Source organism: Penicillium roqueforti (assembly GCF_015533775.1).
Source record: "Penicillium roqueforti strain LCP96 04111 chromosome Unknown scaffold_20, whole genome shotgun sequence".
NCBI classification, from domain to species: Eukaryota; Fungi; Ascomycota; class Eurotiomycetes; order Eurotiales; family Aspergillaceae; genus Penicillium; species Penicillium roqueforti.
The window spans coordinates 219,031-232,254 of record NW_024067584.1 but is presented as its reverse complement, the minus strand read 5'-3'; the positions used below and the strand labels follow the sequence as shown (position 1 = coordinate 232,254).

The 13,224-nt window shown below is 49.2% G+C and overlaps 7 protein-coding genes across 7 annotated transcripts; 4 read left to right on the top strand and 3 right to left on the bottom strand.

Moving 5' to 3' along the window:
• Positions 1 to 259: 259 nt before the first annotated feature.
• LCP9604111_7016 (uncharacterized protein) lies at positions 260 to 3,534 on the top strand (the record flags this gene model as incomplete). Its single annotated transcript, XM_039075002.1, has 8 exons — positions 260 to 320; positions 387 to 697; positions 756 to 926; positions 985 to 2,306; positions 2,358 to 2,440; positions 2,495 to 2,798; positions 2,857 to 3,036; positions 3,087 to 3,534. The coding sequence occupies 8 exons, from the start codon at positions 260 to 262 to the stop codon at positions 3,532 to 3,534; spliced, it is 2,880 nt and encodes a 959-aa protein (XP_038927018.1).
• Positions 3,535 to 3,803: 269 nt separating this feature from the next.
• LCP9604111_7015 (peptide chain release factor family protein) lies at positions 3,804 to 4,421 on the bottom strand (the record flags this gene model as incomplete). Its single annotated transcript, XM_039075001.1, has 2 exons — positions 3,804 to 4,190; positions 4,248 to 4,421. The coding sequence occupies 2 exons, from the start codon at positions 4,419 to 4,421 to the stop codon at positions 3,804 to 3,806; spliced, it is 561 nt and encodes a 186-aa protein (XP_038927017.1).
• A 1,369-nt stretch (positions 4,422 to 5,790) lies between these two features.
• Positions 5,791 to 6,228, top strand: LCP9604111_7014 (serine palmitoyltransferase small subunit family protein; the record flags this gene model as incomplete). The annotated part of the gene is made up of 2 exons (XM_039075000.1): positions 5,791 to 5,911; positions 5,981 to 6,228. 2 exons carry the CDS (start codon positions 5,791 to 5,793, stop codon positions 6,226 to 6,228), a joined length of 369 nt encoding a protein of 122 aa, XP_038927016.1.
• A 668-nt stretch (positions 6,229 to 6,896) lies between these two features.
• LCP9604111_7013 (uncharacterized protein) lies at positions 6,897 to 7,300 on the bottom strand (the record flags this gene model as incomplete). The annotated part of the gene is made up of 2 exons (XM_039074999.1): positions 6,897 to 7,160; positions 7,250 to 7,300. The coding sequence occupies 2 exons, from the start codon at positions 7,298 to 7,300 to the stop codon at positions 6,897 to 6,899; spliced, it is 315 nt and encodes a 104-aa protein (XP_038927015.1).
• Positions 7,301 to 7,733: 433 nt separating this feature from the next.
• On the top strand, positions 7,734 to 8,669 carry LCP9604111_7012 (dodecenoyl-CoA isomerase; the record flags this gene model as incomplete). The annotated part of the gene is made up of 2 exons (XM_039074998.1): positions 7,734 to 7,924; positions 8,030 to 8,669. 2 exons carry the CDS (start codon positions 7,734 to 7,736, stop codon positions 8,667 to 8,669), a joined length of 831 nt encoding a protein of 276 aa, XP_038927014.1.
• Positions 8,670 to 9,055: 386 nt separating this feature from the next.
• cdc123 (cell proliferation protein CDC123) lies at positions 9,056 to 10,391 on the bottom strand (the record flags this gene model as incomplete). The annotated part of the gene is made up of 2 exons (XM_039074997.1): positions 9,056 to 10,214; positions 10,264 to 10,391. 2 exons carry the CDS (start codon positions 10,389 to 10,391, stop codon positions 9,056 to 9,058), a joined length of 1,287 nt encoding a protein of 428 aa, XP_038927013.1.
• A 202-nt stretch (positions 10,392 to 10,593) lies between these two features.
• On the top strand, positions 10,594 to 13,066 carry LCP9604111_7010 (COG1/VPS51 family protein; the record flags this gene model as incomplete). The annotated part of the gene is made up of 3 exons (XM_039074996.1): positions 10,594 to 10,736; positions 10,799 to 10,968; positions 11,025 to 13,066. 3 exons carry the CDS (start codon positions 10,594 to 10,596, stop codon positions 13,064 to 13,066), a joined length of 2,355 nt encoding a protein of 784 aa, XP_038927012.1.
• Positions 13,067 to 13,224: the final 158 nt, after the last annotated feature.

Sequence of the window (13,224 nt, the reverse complement as noted above, 5' to 3'; positions counted from 1 at the left end):
GGCTCAAGCATGTGACATTCTAACCCGATTGAGCTTAGCGTACTCCCTGTGTTTATGTGGGCTGTGACAATTTACTGAGCGCTCGCATTATTATCTTTGAGCTTTGGATCTTTTTATCTTCTCCCTTCCGTGGTTGTCAAAACTCTTGCTCCCCTTTGAGTCTTCTGAATAATTATTCCTCAATTCTGCCTATCTATCTTTTCCTCTTTCCCTTTCCTCATCTAACCCCCTCACTTGTGTTGATACCCCACGTAACAAGATGGCGGAGGGTCTTGGAGCTCTGTTAGAGGCAAGCTTGGACCCCAGGCAAAACAAGGCAGGTGAGTTATATTTGACCCCTCTATTACTTGAAGCAGTATTGACTGATGTGATTCCTGTTCTTCTAGCCGAGATTACTTTGCGTCAGGAAGAACAGAAGCCCGGGTTCTCGCTACAGCTTCTTCACATCACCGCATCGGACACCACACCCTACAACACACGTCTCGCTAGTGCTCTATGCTTCAAGAACTCTATCAAGCGCAACTGGACGGACGAAGATGGAAATTACAAGCTGCAGCAGGATGAAGTCACCACTCTCAAGCGTGAGCTGATCTCCTTGATGATCTCGGTTCCGCCAGGAATTCAGAGCCAGCTGGGTGAGGCCGTTAGTGTGATCGCCGACAGTGACTTCTGGGAGCGGTGGGATACTCTGGTTGATGTAATTTGCGATTCAACAAAGCATTGTAATGTTAGTTCTGACGATTTGTTTTCTCCAGGACCTCGTCTCGAAGCTGTCACCAGACAACCCCACCGTCAACATTGGTGTGTTGCAAGTCGCACACTCTATTTTCAAGAGATGGAGACCTTTGTTCCAGTCTGATGCGCTCTACACTGAAATTAACCACGTTCTTAACAAGTTCGGTACTCCGTTCCTGGCCCTGTTCGAGGTATCTTCGGATCTCTACCCAGTTTTGCTTCGGTGGGCCGAATGCTAACACACCTCAGGCACTGGATAACTATCTTGAGCAGAACAAGACCAACAAAGAGAATCTGACTCAAGGGTTTACTCAGCTCAACCTGATGGTCAAGCTGTTTTATGACCTTTCCTCCCACGATCTCCCTCCCATGTTCGAAGACAACCTCACCGGAATCTCGACAATCTTCCTCAAATACTTGACCTACGACAATCAATTACTCCATACCGACGACGATACGGAGGCTGGTCTATTAGAATATGTTCGCGCTGGAATATTTGAGGCTTTGACTCTCTACGTGCAGAAGTACATGGATGTGTTCCAGCCTCACGTTGGACAATTCATTGGGAGCTCATGGAACTTCCTCACCACCATCGGCCAGGAGACCAAGTATGATATTTTGGTCAGCCGAGCACTGCACTTCTTGACCTCTGTCGCAGGTATGCCCGAGCATGCCGCTTCTTTCCAGGCCGAGGAAACCTTGAGCCAGATTGTTGAAAAGGTCATTTTGCCGAATGTGAGCCTCCGTGAGTCCGACGAAGAACTCTTCGAGGACGAGCCGATTGAGTTCATTCGACGGGACTTGGAAGGGTCAGATAGCGAGACCAGACGCCGAGCTGCCACTGATTTCCTCCGCAAGCTGGCAGAGAAATTCGAAGAGCCAGTGACCCAGGTTGTCCTCAAGTATACCCAGCACTACCTGGCAGAGTATGCCAAGGATTCATCCAACTGGAAGGCCAAGGACACAGCGACGTACCTTTACTCCGCTATCGCTGCCAAGGGCACTGCGACCTCCTCGCACGGTGTCACTGCCACCAACCAGTTGGTCAGTATCACGGATTACTTCCAGCAGAACCTCGCCGCGGATCTGATCAACGAGGATGGTGTTCACCCTATCCTGAAGGTCGACGCTATCAAGTATTTGTACACTTTCCGCAGTATCATCACCAAGGAACAGTGGCAGCAGGTTCTACCTGTGCTGGTGAAGCACCTGGCGTCGTCGAACTTTGTCGTCTATACCTACGCTGCCATTGCCTTGGAGCGAGTACTTTTCCTCACCGACAGCCAAGGACAGGCAGTCATTCCACCCACTGAGATCACACCGCTTGCTAAGGATCTTCTCGAGCACATCTTCCAGCTGATTCAGAGTGATCCAGCTCCTGAAAAAGTGCAAGAGAATGAGTTCTTGATGCGTTGTGTGATGCGGGTTTTGGTTGTCATCAAGGAGGGCGTGGTGCCTTTCACGGACGTCGTCCTCCAGCGCTTCATTAATATTACCAATATCATTAGCGCGAACCCAAGTAACCCCCGATTTTACTACTTCCACTTCGAAGCCATGGGCGCCTTCATCCGGTATGTTCCCGCATTTTTCGTTTCCAAGTGCTAGAAGCTAACGTGATATAGCTTTGCTGCTCCTGCGAATCCTGACAAGCTCGAGCAAGCGCTGTATGCGCCCTTCGCAGCTATCCTTCAGAATGATGTGCAGGGTGAGCTAAATCAAACTAAGTCGATATCTTTGATCCCTTGCTGACAAATTTCAGAATTCATGCCCTACGTTTTCCAGCTCTTCGCTGCGCTGCTCGAGGCCAACCCATCCGGCACCCTTCCCACCTACTACCAAGAGCTTATTGGCCCTATCCTGATGCCTGTTATGTGGGATTCGAAGGGAAACATCCCCGCCTTGGTCCGGCTACTTTCCTCGATCATTCCGCGTGGTTCGCAGTTCATCATTGAACACAACCAGATCGAGCCCATCCTTGGTATCTTCCAAAAACTAGTTTCTACCAAGGCCAATGAGAGCTTTGGCTTTGATCTCCTGGAGACAGTTGTTGCTAACTTCCCACCGTACGTATCACATCTTCCAAGCGCTTAATTGGTGGTTACCTGACTTCCCTTCCCCTAGAACTGCCCTTGAGAACTACTTTGTCATGATTATGCAGATCATTCTTCAACGTCTGCAGAATTCCAAGACAGAGAACCTGACTCTTCGCTTTGTCCGCTTCTTCCACTTCCTCTCGGCGCAGGATAACAAGGGCTACAGCGCGGACTTTATCATCCAAGTCACCGACAAGGTGCAAGAGGGGTATGTATTCTTACACAGTATAAATTGGTCGTAGGCTAATTAATGTCTAGACTCTTCACTCCCATCTATATCAACGTCATTCTTCCTGAAACCCAGAAGCTTGCCCGGCCTTTGGATCGCAAGACAGCTATCATCTCCTTCACCAAGACCCTTGCCAACTCGCAGGCCTTTGCCACTCGCTATAGCCAGAAGGGATGGGGCTTCACCTGCACGGCATTGCTCAAGCTCCTCGAGCTTCCGCCGCTGCCTGCAGCCAGGGATGATCTCATTAATGATGCAGATATCGAAGACATGTCCTTCGGTGTTGGATTTACTCCTCTGAACACCATCCGTGTCCAGCAGAAGGACCCGTGGCCCGAAACTGGTGCTGACCTCAAGGCTTGGGTGGGCTCGTACTTGAAAGAGGCCGATAGCAAGCAGAGTGGCCGTATTTCGCAATTCGCCCAGGAGCGTCTTGACGACCAGTCAAAGACCGTGCTGGCAAGTTACATTTCTTAGTGGCTTTGCTATGATCTTCCCTTCCAACTCAAAAAGTTCAACCTATATGGATTTGCTTTCTCCTTCGGAGGAATAATCCTTTTCCCCACTCCCCCTACTACACCATATGCATGTTGCGATGAGACACTAGATCCATGAAATAAATGTTTGTTTGATTTTCCATTAGAAGAACATCCACGGGAATGTAAATCTCTCAAAAGTAAACGCTCAAACACCAATGCAGTAGACCTAGTATACATCCCAAAACACATAACAGCATAAATCTCACATCACACACCCTTTCCAGACTCTTCGGAAGGTTTGGCCTCACCTCCAATTTTCGATTCAGCCTCCTTATTTTCTCCCTCCTTTACCTCATCATCCCATATTATCTCAACCTCGTCCTCTTCCTCCTCACCGACTTCCCCCTCCTTCTCTCCCTCCGCAAGTTCCCGATACTTTCTCCTCGTCTTCTTCATTTTACTAGCCTTCTTCTTCTTCGCCGCCGCAGCCTTGATCGCAACCCGACTAGAATCCCCTTTCTGCAGCGCCTCGACTCTATCAGCGAGCAGCGAGCGCGCAATCTTCGCGTTCTGAGCCTGTGAGCGCGTTGCTTGGCATTTGATTACCACCCCACTGGGCTTGTGGATGATCTGGACGGCTGAGTTGGTTTTGTTCTAGGTTTTGTTAGTTCTGGTTCTTATCTAGGAATCTGCTTGGGAATTAAAACGTACAATCTTCTGTCCGCCAGGCCCGGTGCCTTTTAGGTAGGATATTGATATGTCGGCATCGTTGATCTTGAGCCGTGGGGGGAGGGCTTTCTCGGGGATGATGGGGGTTTGGCTGAAGAGTCGCGCCGGGGCTGCTAGTGTTGGGGACAATGTCCGCCAGCGTAGGCGAGATAGCATTGCGTTTGGTGTTCGTGCTGTGGTTTGTTCAAGGTTGAGGTTATTGCCGACGTTTGCGATAAGATAAGCTTGAATGGTAATTTTTTTGGCTACTTTGGGTTGTTTGCTGGTTGACTCAAGGGCTATGATCTTGGTATTCTAGATAAATGGAGGTTCTCTTTCTAGTCTATTGGATATATTTCTGTTTTTGTTGTTTAGTAGTATGGTAGTGAGTATTATAAGCTTTCCTCACTGTAACTGGATAAATGAGATCTAGGAAGTCTGAATAGTAGAACACTTAGTTTTCCATGGACCATGCCCTTATGTATGGGCAAATCATCCTGATTAGCAAAAGGACATGAGACTGTTAGCTAGTAGTACATCTAGTTTGTTATGCTCAATATTGTTGCCAAAGTAATGCTTAGAATACATAGGTTAGTTACAGACAGATGTGTACATAAATCATGTGCTATGCATAGAGAATTATGCCATCCAATGTCGGGACATCTAAATTGTACAGATTGTGCATAAAACATAAAGTATCGAGTACTTGAGACTCGCGTGTGGAATAGCGTCAGAGTTGTGTACTGGATACAAATTGTCACGGCAAAACACGGAAAACACAAATGATCAGGCAATAAGGTTGGTGGCCTTAGGCCTCCGCAAAGAGCAAGTTGATGCCTGAAATTTACTTTACTTCACTCTGATTTCTCCCACCTTCCCCTTTATCACTACATTACAGGTATCTATACATATGTACTACATACATTACACCTATCTAACCCGAGAAAGAATGAAATTAGAACATTGAATAAAAACCTCTAAAAATTAGAGTGCTGTAGACATACTAAAGACGACCAGCCGAGGTTTATGCTATTACTAGTGCATACTGATATTACCATATATCTCAGACCAAAACGGCATGAAATAAACAAAATATACAGCCATTTTCAGAACCAAAACAGAAGTATTTTAAGGGGAATCTTATTGAGCACAGTCCACCAAAAAGCGTGACCTCAGTCTTATCCTCTCTTCCTTACTCCTATCAACCTCAACGTCTCTGTCAACACGCTCTTCCCGATTGTAACGAATATCCCTCAATTGCCTAAGTACCTACGGTATCTTGCGACCTTACGTCAACCCTTCCCCGCGCCGCGTTGATTTAGAACATCGTGGATCATTTTTCCCTGCACAACACCACACTCCAGCCGGGCATACATATTGCCCGTGTCTGATACGACTGTCTCCGGGTCTATTTCCCGAGTTTGTCATTGGTGGCTCTTGCTCAGACTATAGAGAGAAAAAAAAAAATTCAAACGAACGGCACCAGAAGCCGCAAGAAGCAACGAAAGACTGGAGCATCCTACAATTCTCTGAATACCCCGCAAGAATGGTGGACTTCATTATCTGGGCCGTGGCTAGCCTCTTCCGCTGGATGCGGTTGAAGATCTACCAGTATGAGGTGACCTTCTCCCTCTACATGCTTACTCCGATCGAGAAGCTCATCTTCAGTATGTTGCGCCTGTTCCCCGTTCACAATACTCTTGGTACACCATGCTGACCTTTCGTTTCCTATTTAGACACGCTGCTCCTTGGCCTCATTGCCATGATAGCCATGGGCACTTACATTTACCTTCCCGACCACCTTCTCGCCATTTACGGGCGCCTTTACTACTACTGGGCCGGCGAGCGCCTGTTCAGCTCCGGTCGGTTGTCAATCAGTTCGGTCTTTGGCGAAAATGGCGTGGCCACGCAAATCGGGGATTTGATGTACGAGACGGCAAAGAACGCTGCTGCCACCTCGACCGAGCGCTTGGCTGACCTTTGAATAAAACCCGCATAATGGTTGCAGTTGCATTCTCTATTGTCAAAAGTGAGGAGCCCTAATCCCTTTGGAGTTGCATATCGATATCGAAGGGAACCTCGTTATCACTCTTCCTGTCGGCCGGCGCTTGTTTGGAGTTCTTGTGTTCTGGGAACTGGCGGCACCCCTATGACTTGCATTGTCGGAGTGCGGCGGATTACATTATTATTAATTATTACATTCTTTTCTTGGGTCATTCACACCACACTGTATATAGATATGCCTCCTTGGCAGAGTTCTGTGGTCGATGATGCCAGCTTGTATTATCGTTGCAACGTGGCCATGATTGAAGTTGATATTTTTTGCACACTTTTCCAGAATGATGTACAGCAAATGCAGATGTAAATAGTAGAAAGCAATATGTTGAAAACGCAACATACATATAAGACGAAAACTCCAGAACGCCCTCGATGCCCAGAGCAGAGTGTTGTACAAGTAAACCCATCATCAGCACATGTGTAACTTCCCAGCGCGATGCCAATGTTGTCCCCGGCAAATATCAACCCGCCAAAGGGAACACCAGTGGCCCTTTCGCAATGCCATTTTCTCCCCCGGGGACTTGGGCAATGAGCGCATGTTGTGTTTCAGCCCCCGTCGCCAGCTCCTCTCAATCACACCCACTAATTGCAGCCTCATTGCTGAGTCTGCATCGTCTGTGCCTGTGCCTGTGCCTCTAATTGCGCTTGAGCCTGTGCCTCCGCCGCCCGTCTCTGCTCCCGCTTCACGGCATCCACCATGCGCATACGTGCCAATTCCTGGTCAATCTCGTCCTTGTCTAGCGGGATCTTGTGCGATTGATCGGCAGTGGGCCAGAAGTTCTTCGTGGCGAAGCGGTCGTCGAGGTTGGTACCGAAATAGTACATCCAGCCGATCGGGAAGAGGACGTACATCCCAAACTACATGGACTCGGTTAGTCCTAAGAAGAGGCGGTGGGAGGCGGTAGGTGGGAATAATCGCTCAGAGGACTTGAGTGTCAGATACGCACCTTGAAGACTTCGAGGTTGCCTCCCTGCAACTTGCGGAATATTTGCGACATTGTATGAGTCTGATGCGTTGCTTTTTTTTCTCGGCGTGTTTTGGCTTCGGGTTTGCTAAGAGTGGGGTTTGAGGTTCGATGTTGTTGGTAGGATGTGCTCAGTTGATTATACCGCCTGATTTTAGCAGACCGGGGCAGCGATATTGTGTAGGTTGGTGATCTTCAATCTTTAATCGCCGAGTGGTGCCATGGCCGGACCAGTCACGGGCGTGATTATTGGATTTGATCAAACAGGACAAACAGGACAAACAGAGCATACATGCTTATTTCTGCTGACTCAGGCAGAACAAAGTAAGTTCCCGCGGGCCTCGGCTCCCCGCAAATTCGCGTGCCCTGATATCCCATAGAGACGACTGATAAATGATAGACCATTGCAATCACAGTTCAATTTGGTGACCCATTGAACGGTTTCCTTCTACAATATACAGTAAGAATGTCAAACGATAGTTTCATTACCGTTGCCTACCAGGCTCGCGTGGCGATCGTGACACTCAACCGGCCCGACAAGCTAAACGCTCTCAATGCCGACCTATACTACCTTCTAGGCGAGCGTTTACGCGAGATTGACTCACGAGATGATATCTTCATTACAGTCCTGACCGGAAAGGGTCGTTTCTTCTCAGCGTATGTCATCAACAGTCCCAATCCAGCCCTAGATATCGCGAAACCATATCCCAAAAGAAAGCTTGACAAGATCAACTATATCTAACACTAATCTCCTCTCTACAGCGGAGCCGACGTCACAAGTATACGTCCAGGCCCCGACGATAGTAACTCAAACGAGCGCCGCGAGCTAGTCAAGGGCTTCGTCGCAAACAACGTCGACGTCACTCGCACCTTCTACAACCACTCCAAGATTCTCGTCGTCGCCTTGAACGGCCCTGCTGTCGGTCTCTCAGCCGCACTGGTCGCCCACGCAGACTTCATCTACGCTGCCCCACACACATTCATCCTGACACCCTTCTCCTCGCTCGGTCTCGTCGCCGAAGGCGGTGCTAGCCGCGCCTTCGTTGAGCGCCTGGGCATCGCCAAGGCGAATGAGGCGCTCCTAATGAGCAAGCGGATCACCTGTGACGAGCTGGTTTCGGCTGGCTTTGTCAATAAGGTTATTGCGCCGGAGTCCGGGGAGAAGGATGACTCTGATGGGTTCTTGAAGAAGGTGCTTGAGGAGGTTGATGATCGTCTTGGTACGCACTTGAACCAGACTAGTCTGTTGAAGATTAAGGAGCTGGTAAGGCGGCCTGAGAGGGAGCTTTTGGATCGCCAGAATGGTCTTGAGGCGTTTATGGGCCTTGAGCGCTTTATGAAGGGATTCCCGCAGGAAGAGTTCCGGAGGTTGGCGTCTGGTGAGAAAAGGCATAAGCTTTAGTTGCTTGATAGGTTTTTTGTATATAGCTGCTAGAGCTTGCGGCTGTATCTCCTACTTGCTCGGGGTCATTTTTCGATGTAATGATACAGGACGATACATATTTTGTTCTTCAAGACGAAGGATAGAAGTAATACACACAATACTGGAGTTGTTGATATGACATAGCATATAACCTTCTCTTACACATTCTATGTAAGTAATTGACCAATGGCGACAATTATATATTGATTTCATATATTGATTTCATTTATTGATAATGTGTGGATTGACCTGTAGTCCACGACAAAACCTTCGAATCCACAGTATTAATTTCCCTGTTATAGGTAAACGCCACTAAACCAAGAATGCATGCTTTTATACCACGCAGCGTTTTGAGCCGAAGTTGTTTATTCAGAGTCACTGCCAGTAGCCTGGTCCTCTTGCTCCTGCTTCTTTAAGATATCCTGCCACTGGCCCATGAATTCACTCATGCCGCCAGGCCCCTGAAGCGAAGCATCGACCAGCTCCTTCGGCACCTTGTGAGCCGAATACTGAGTGGAGCTGAATGCATAAGCTTCGGGATCATCTTTTTTGATGAGACGGAATTCCGGGAGGAAGGGGGCCTGTTCATCATCTCCTTCGGCGCCCTCGTGCTCATCTTCCGAGGCGGAAGAACCCGAATAATCTTCTCTTTCGAGCTCCTCCGCCGTACCGGTAGAGATGATCTTACCATCAGAAAGTGAGATTCTCACATACTCTTCCGCTCCATCGTCTTCTTCCTCCTGCACACCAATCGGATCCTTCATCCGGAGAATCTCCAACCAACTGTACAGCAAAGGGTCGGTACGCTGCGCCCACGGGTTGATATCAATCAACCAGACGCGCTGGTGCGGAGCGGGGATATACACGTCGAAAACAAAGTTGGATTCGGGGAATGTGTCTTTGAGCTTGTCATCGAAGAATGACTGGATCCGAGACCGGAGCATATCACGCATGGGGAAGAGGAAGTCGAAGTGGTTCTGATCGCGCTGGGTTATGCACAGCAGGACACGGTTGCGCACAAAACAACGGAACTCGAGCGAAGGGTTGAAGTTGACATATTTACGGAGTACCAGAGAATACGGCACATCCGGCAGCGGTGAGTCAACGGTGGATGGCGTCGGTTCGTCGCTGGTTGTATCCGGCACGCAGTCGTCAAAGGGATGATCCAAATCATGGGTGATGAAGTCACTGCTTTTCAAGAGGAGGTAGATGTCATTCGGAGAACGGCATTGGGTGTCGTTTGTGGCGGCCATGAATGTTGCATCTTTGGGAGCACTCCAGTTTAATTTCGGAGTGACGATGCCACCGAGTTCAGAGATGGTATCCTTGATCCTAGTGTGAATCTCTTGCCATGCTGTAGATGGATCGTGCTCCTCCTCGCCCGAATCGGAGAATGTGTCCAGGTTATCATCGTCGGTTGGGGCAACGGCCTCGGGCGGAAGAACAATGCCGTCGGCGCGGAGGTATTCAACAAAAGGAGCAGTCAAAGGAATGACGCGCGACTTTGGGGCAAGTGTGCGGTACCTAGGACTTCGGTCAGATATGTTTGGTGTTGAGTCATATGGAAGCTTACCGCGGATGCCAGTCATGATAAGAGCAATGCAAGATATGGGAGTATGTCGTGGGAGGGAAAGGGAGGCGATCAGGGAGATCGGTGGATGATGTCTCTGCCACAGCAGCGTCTGATTCGATCAACGGCATATTGAATATAAGTTGTGTAAGGTATAAAACGGTCCGTCCAACGATGACGGATTTCCCCTCGGTGGCGGGGGACTTTTTCTGCCATCACGTGCCGATAACGATAAGACCGAGCTAGCCAGGAGTCTAAGGCTGTCAGGCATCCGTTGTCGCATGGATTACTTGTTCTCTATGAACCAACGGTCTCACCACATATCCCGCCAGCATGGCCCCTGAGGCGCCTGATCCTTCAAGCTTGAAATCATGGCACGATGCGTTCCAATACCCCATTCCCACTGTCCGCCGCGTGGAACAGGAGCTGCGTCGGGACATCGCGAGCAATAAGGAGAAGCTCCGAGCTCTCGTGGGGTATGTGATTGATTTGCCATAGGGGCTGTTTCTTCGCTAATGTGTATATTATCCGATTATAGGACACGATATCGTGACTTAGTTGGCACGGCTGAGACGATTGTGGCTATGAACCGAGACATTCAAGGCGTGGAATCCATTCTGGCCGATGTTGGACGCCGGTGCAACCCCCGGCTTATAGAAAGGAAGCATGTTCATGTCCGGCAAATAGAAACTGGCGATGATGAGAAAGGTACGAACCTAGTTCTGGCGGAAATCAGGAATTAGTAGCTGATAATGTGGATATAGACGCAGAGAAGCACGCATTCGGAGCGCAGCTTTCTCTCCTCCACCGCTGTACAACCTCTATCAGCCGGCTTTTGCGACGTCGCGGCTCGCTCCTGCTGATTGCGAAGATTCTAGTTGTCTCGCGGTTACTGCACAAGACATTATCAAAACATGAATCAGTCCCTCCATTCCTCGATGATCTCTGGAACCAGCTAGCGTCCCTCCGGCAGACACTTATCAAACGGATTGATAAACGCCTTGCCTCTACAAGCGCTACGGAAGACACTATCATTGAATCATTGGCCGCCTATTGCCTTGTAGAGAGCCCTTCTTCCGATGATGCGATCCATCGCTTTCACCGAGTGCGCCTGGGCATCATTGTTAACCAGTTGGATGTATCTCGTGAGAACATCCCTAGAGCCCTCCAGCTGTTCGTCCGAACACTTCAGGCTTCAAAGGTCTTGCGATCGCATCGATTCTCGGATGTGCTCATGAAACTTAAAGCTAGGCCCCTCCTCTCCGACCCAGAGATTCAGAGTCTAGATGGCCTCGAGGTCGAAGTTCTTGGCCGCTGGGTAGCTCCAGATGTGAAGAATTTCACCCCCTGGATCAAGCTCAGCGAACTAAGCAGAACCCAGGGTGTGGAATCAATCAAGGAATGGTCACTCCAAGCTTTCAATAAATTCTCCGACGGCTGCCAAAAGAGCTTGGTCCACAGCACCGATTTCTCTGAGCTTCTCTCGCTCCGCACAGAGACTGTGGAACTGTGGCTATCGTCCTGGGGCTCAACGATCATTCACGGCTCTGTGAATGTCCTCGAAAGTCTTCGAAATGTCTTCAATAACCAGCTTGCCAGAATCCTGAATACGCAAGCACAAAGCCTAGGCGAAGTCGGTGCTCAAGTTTCATACATGATATCAGAATGGGAGAATACCGAACACAACTCCGTTGGATCTCTGTGGGATTCCGATCTCATTACCGCAGAATACACGAACGGCGCACAGGCATTCAAACGAACCGTAGTAGACAGATTATTGGGCCGTGACGAAGACGTCTCTACCGTCCTTATGAAGTATCAAGCATGGCTAGCATCAATCGAAGCAGTCAACGAATCTATCGACTCTCTACGCCGTATACGATGGACTGACATTCTCGTTGGAGGTGAAGTGGAAGATGAAGATATCGACATAACACCCCGACTCAACGAAGATGACCCCCTACACCTATCCGATTCTCTGCATTCTGCCGTTCGGGACGCATTCAGCAGTCTCCAAACATCATTCAGCAGCGCTTTCAAGTCATTCAACTCCTCGTATTCCAGCGAAAAAGCCACCTTCCTACTAAGGCTTATACGACTCGTCCGGCGAGATATCCCCGCTGGCTTTGTATCTGGAGACTTTGTCTTCTCGAGCGAAATCGTCCCTGACCTACAGAAGCTGCTTGCAACCGAAGTAGTCAGCAAGGCCGGCTCGCTGAGCTTGATCCCATCCCCAAAGTCAAACCCCCAGACAGGCAAGATCAAGACCGTGCCTGGCCGATCACTCTGGGAAGGCGAGCCTGCCATACCTGTTCAGCCCTCGGTTTCGAGCTTCAAGCTCCTGCGCCGTCTCACTTCCTCGATGGATACGTGCGGATTAGACCTATGGGATCCGTCCACCGTGCAGGCGTTGAAGCAAGAATTGAAAACGAAACTCGAGGCGGCTATCGCATCTGCCTTGGATGATCTCGACAGCGAAAATACCCCTAGCAAGGCTGAGACCAAGGACGTCCACCCCACTGCCAATGAAGATAAGCAGAAGGAAGATAAATCGGCGGAGAAATCAGAGATCCAAAGCCCAGATCCAGATCAAGTCGCGGGCCTGCGCGACTGGAGGGTGCAGCTCTTCTTCGACGCTCTGTATCTGTCTCAGATGCTCGGCGAGCGAAATCAGCTGGCTGGTGTCGTCGAGCGTGCTCAGAAGAGCGCTGGTTCTAGTGCGGAGACTGTTAAGACTATCAAGAAGCTTGCGGCTGAGTATTGGACTCGGACGGAGCTGCTGTTTGGCCTCTTGGCAAGACAGTGAGTGGTTATCTAGAAGGATGCTGTATTTTGCCAAATGCCCGTCTATGCTTTACATTATATAATACAACAAGCAAAGGATATATACTGTACTTGAATGTAACTTTTCTGTTAGAAAGTACACTGATTACATAGTACGCAGACAAAAATCCATTACAGAGT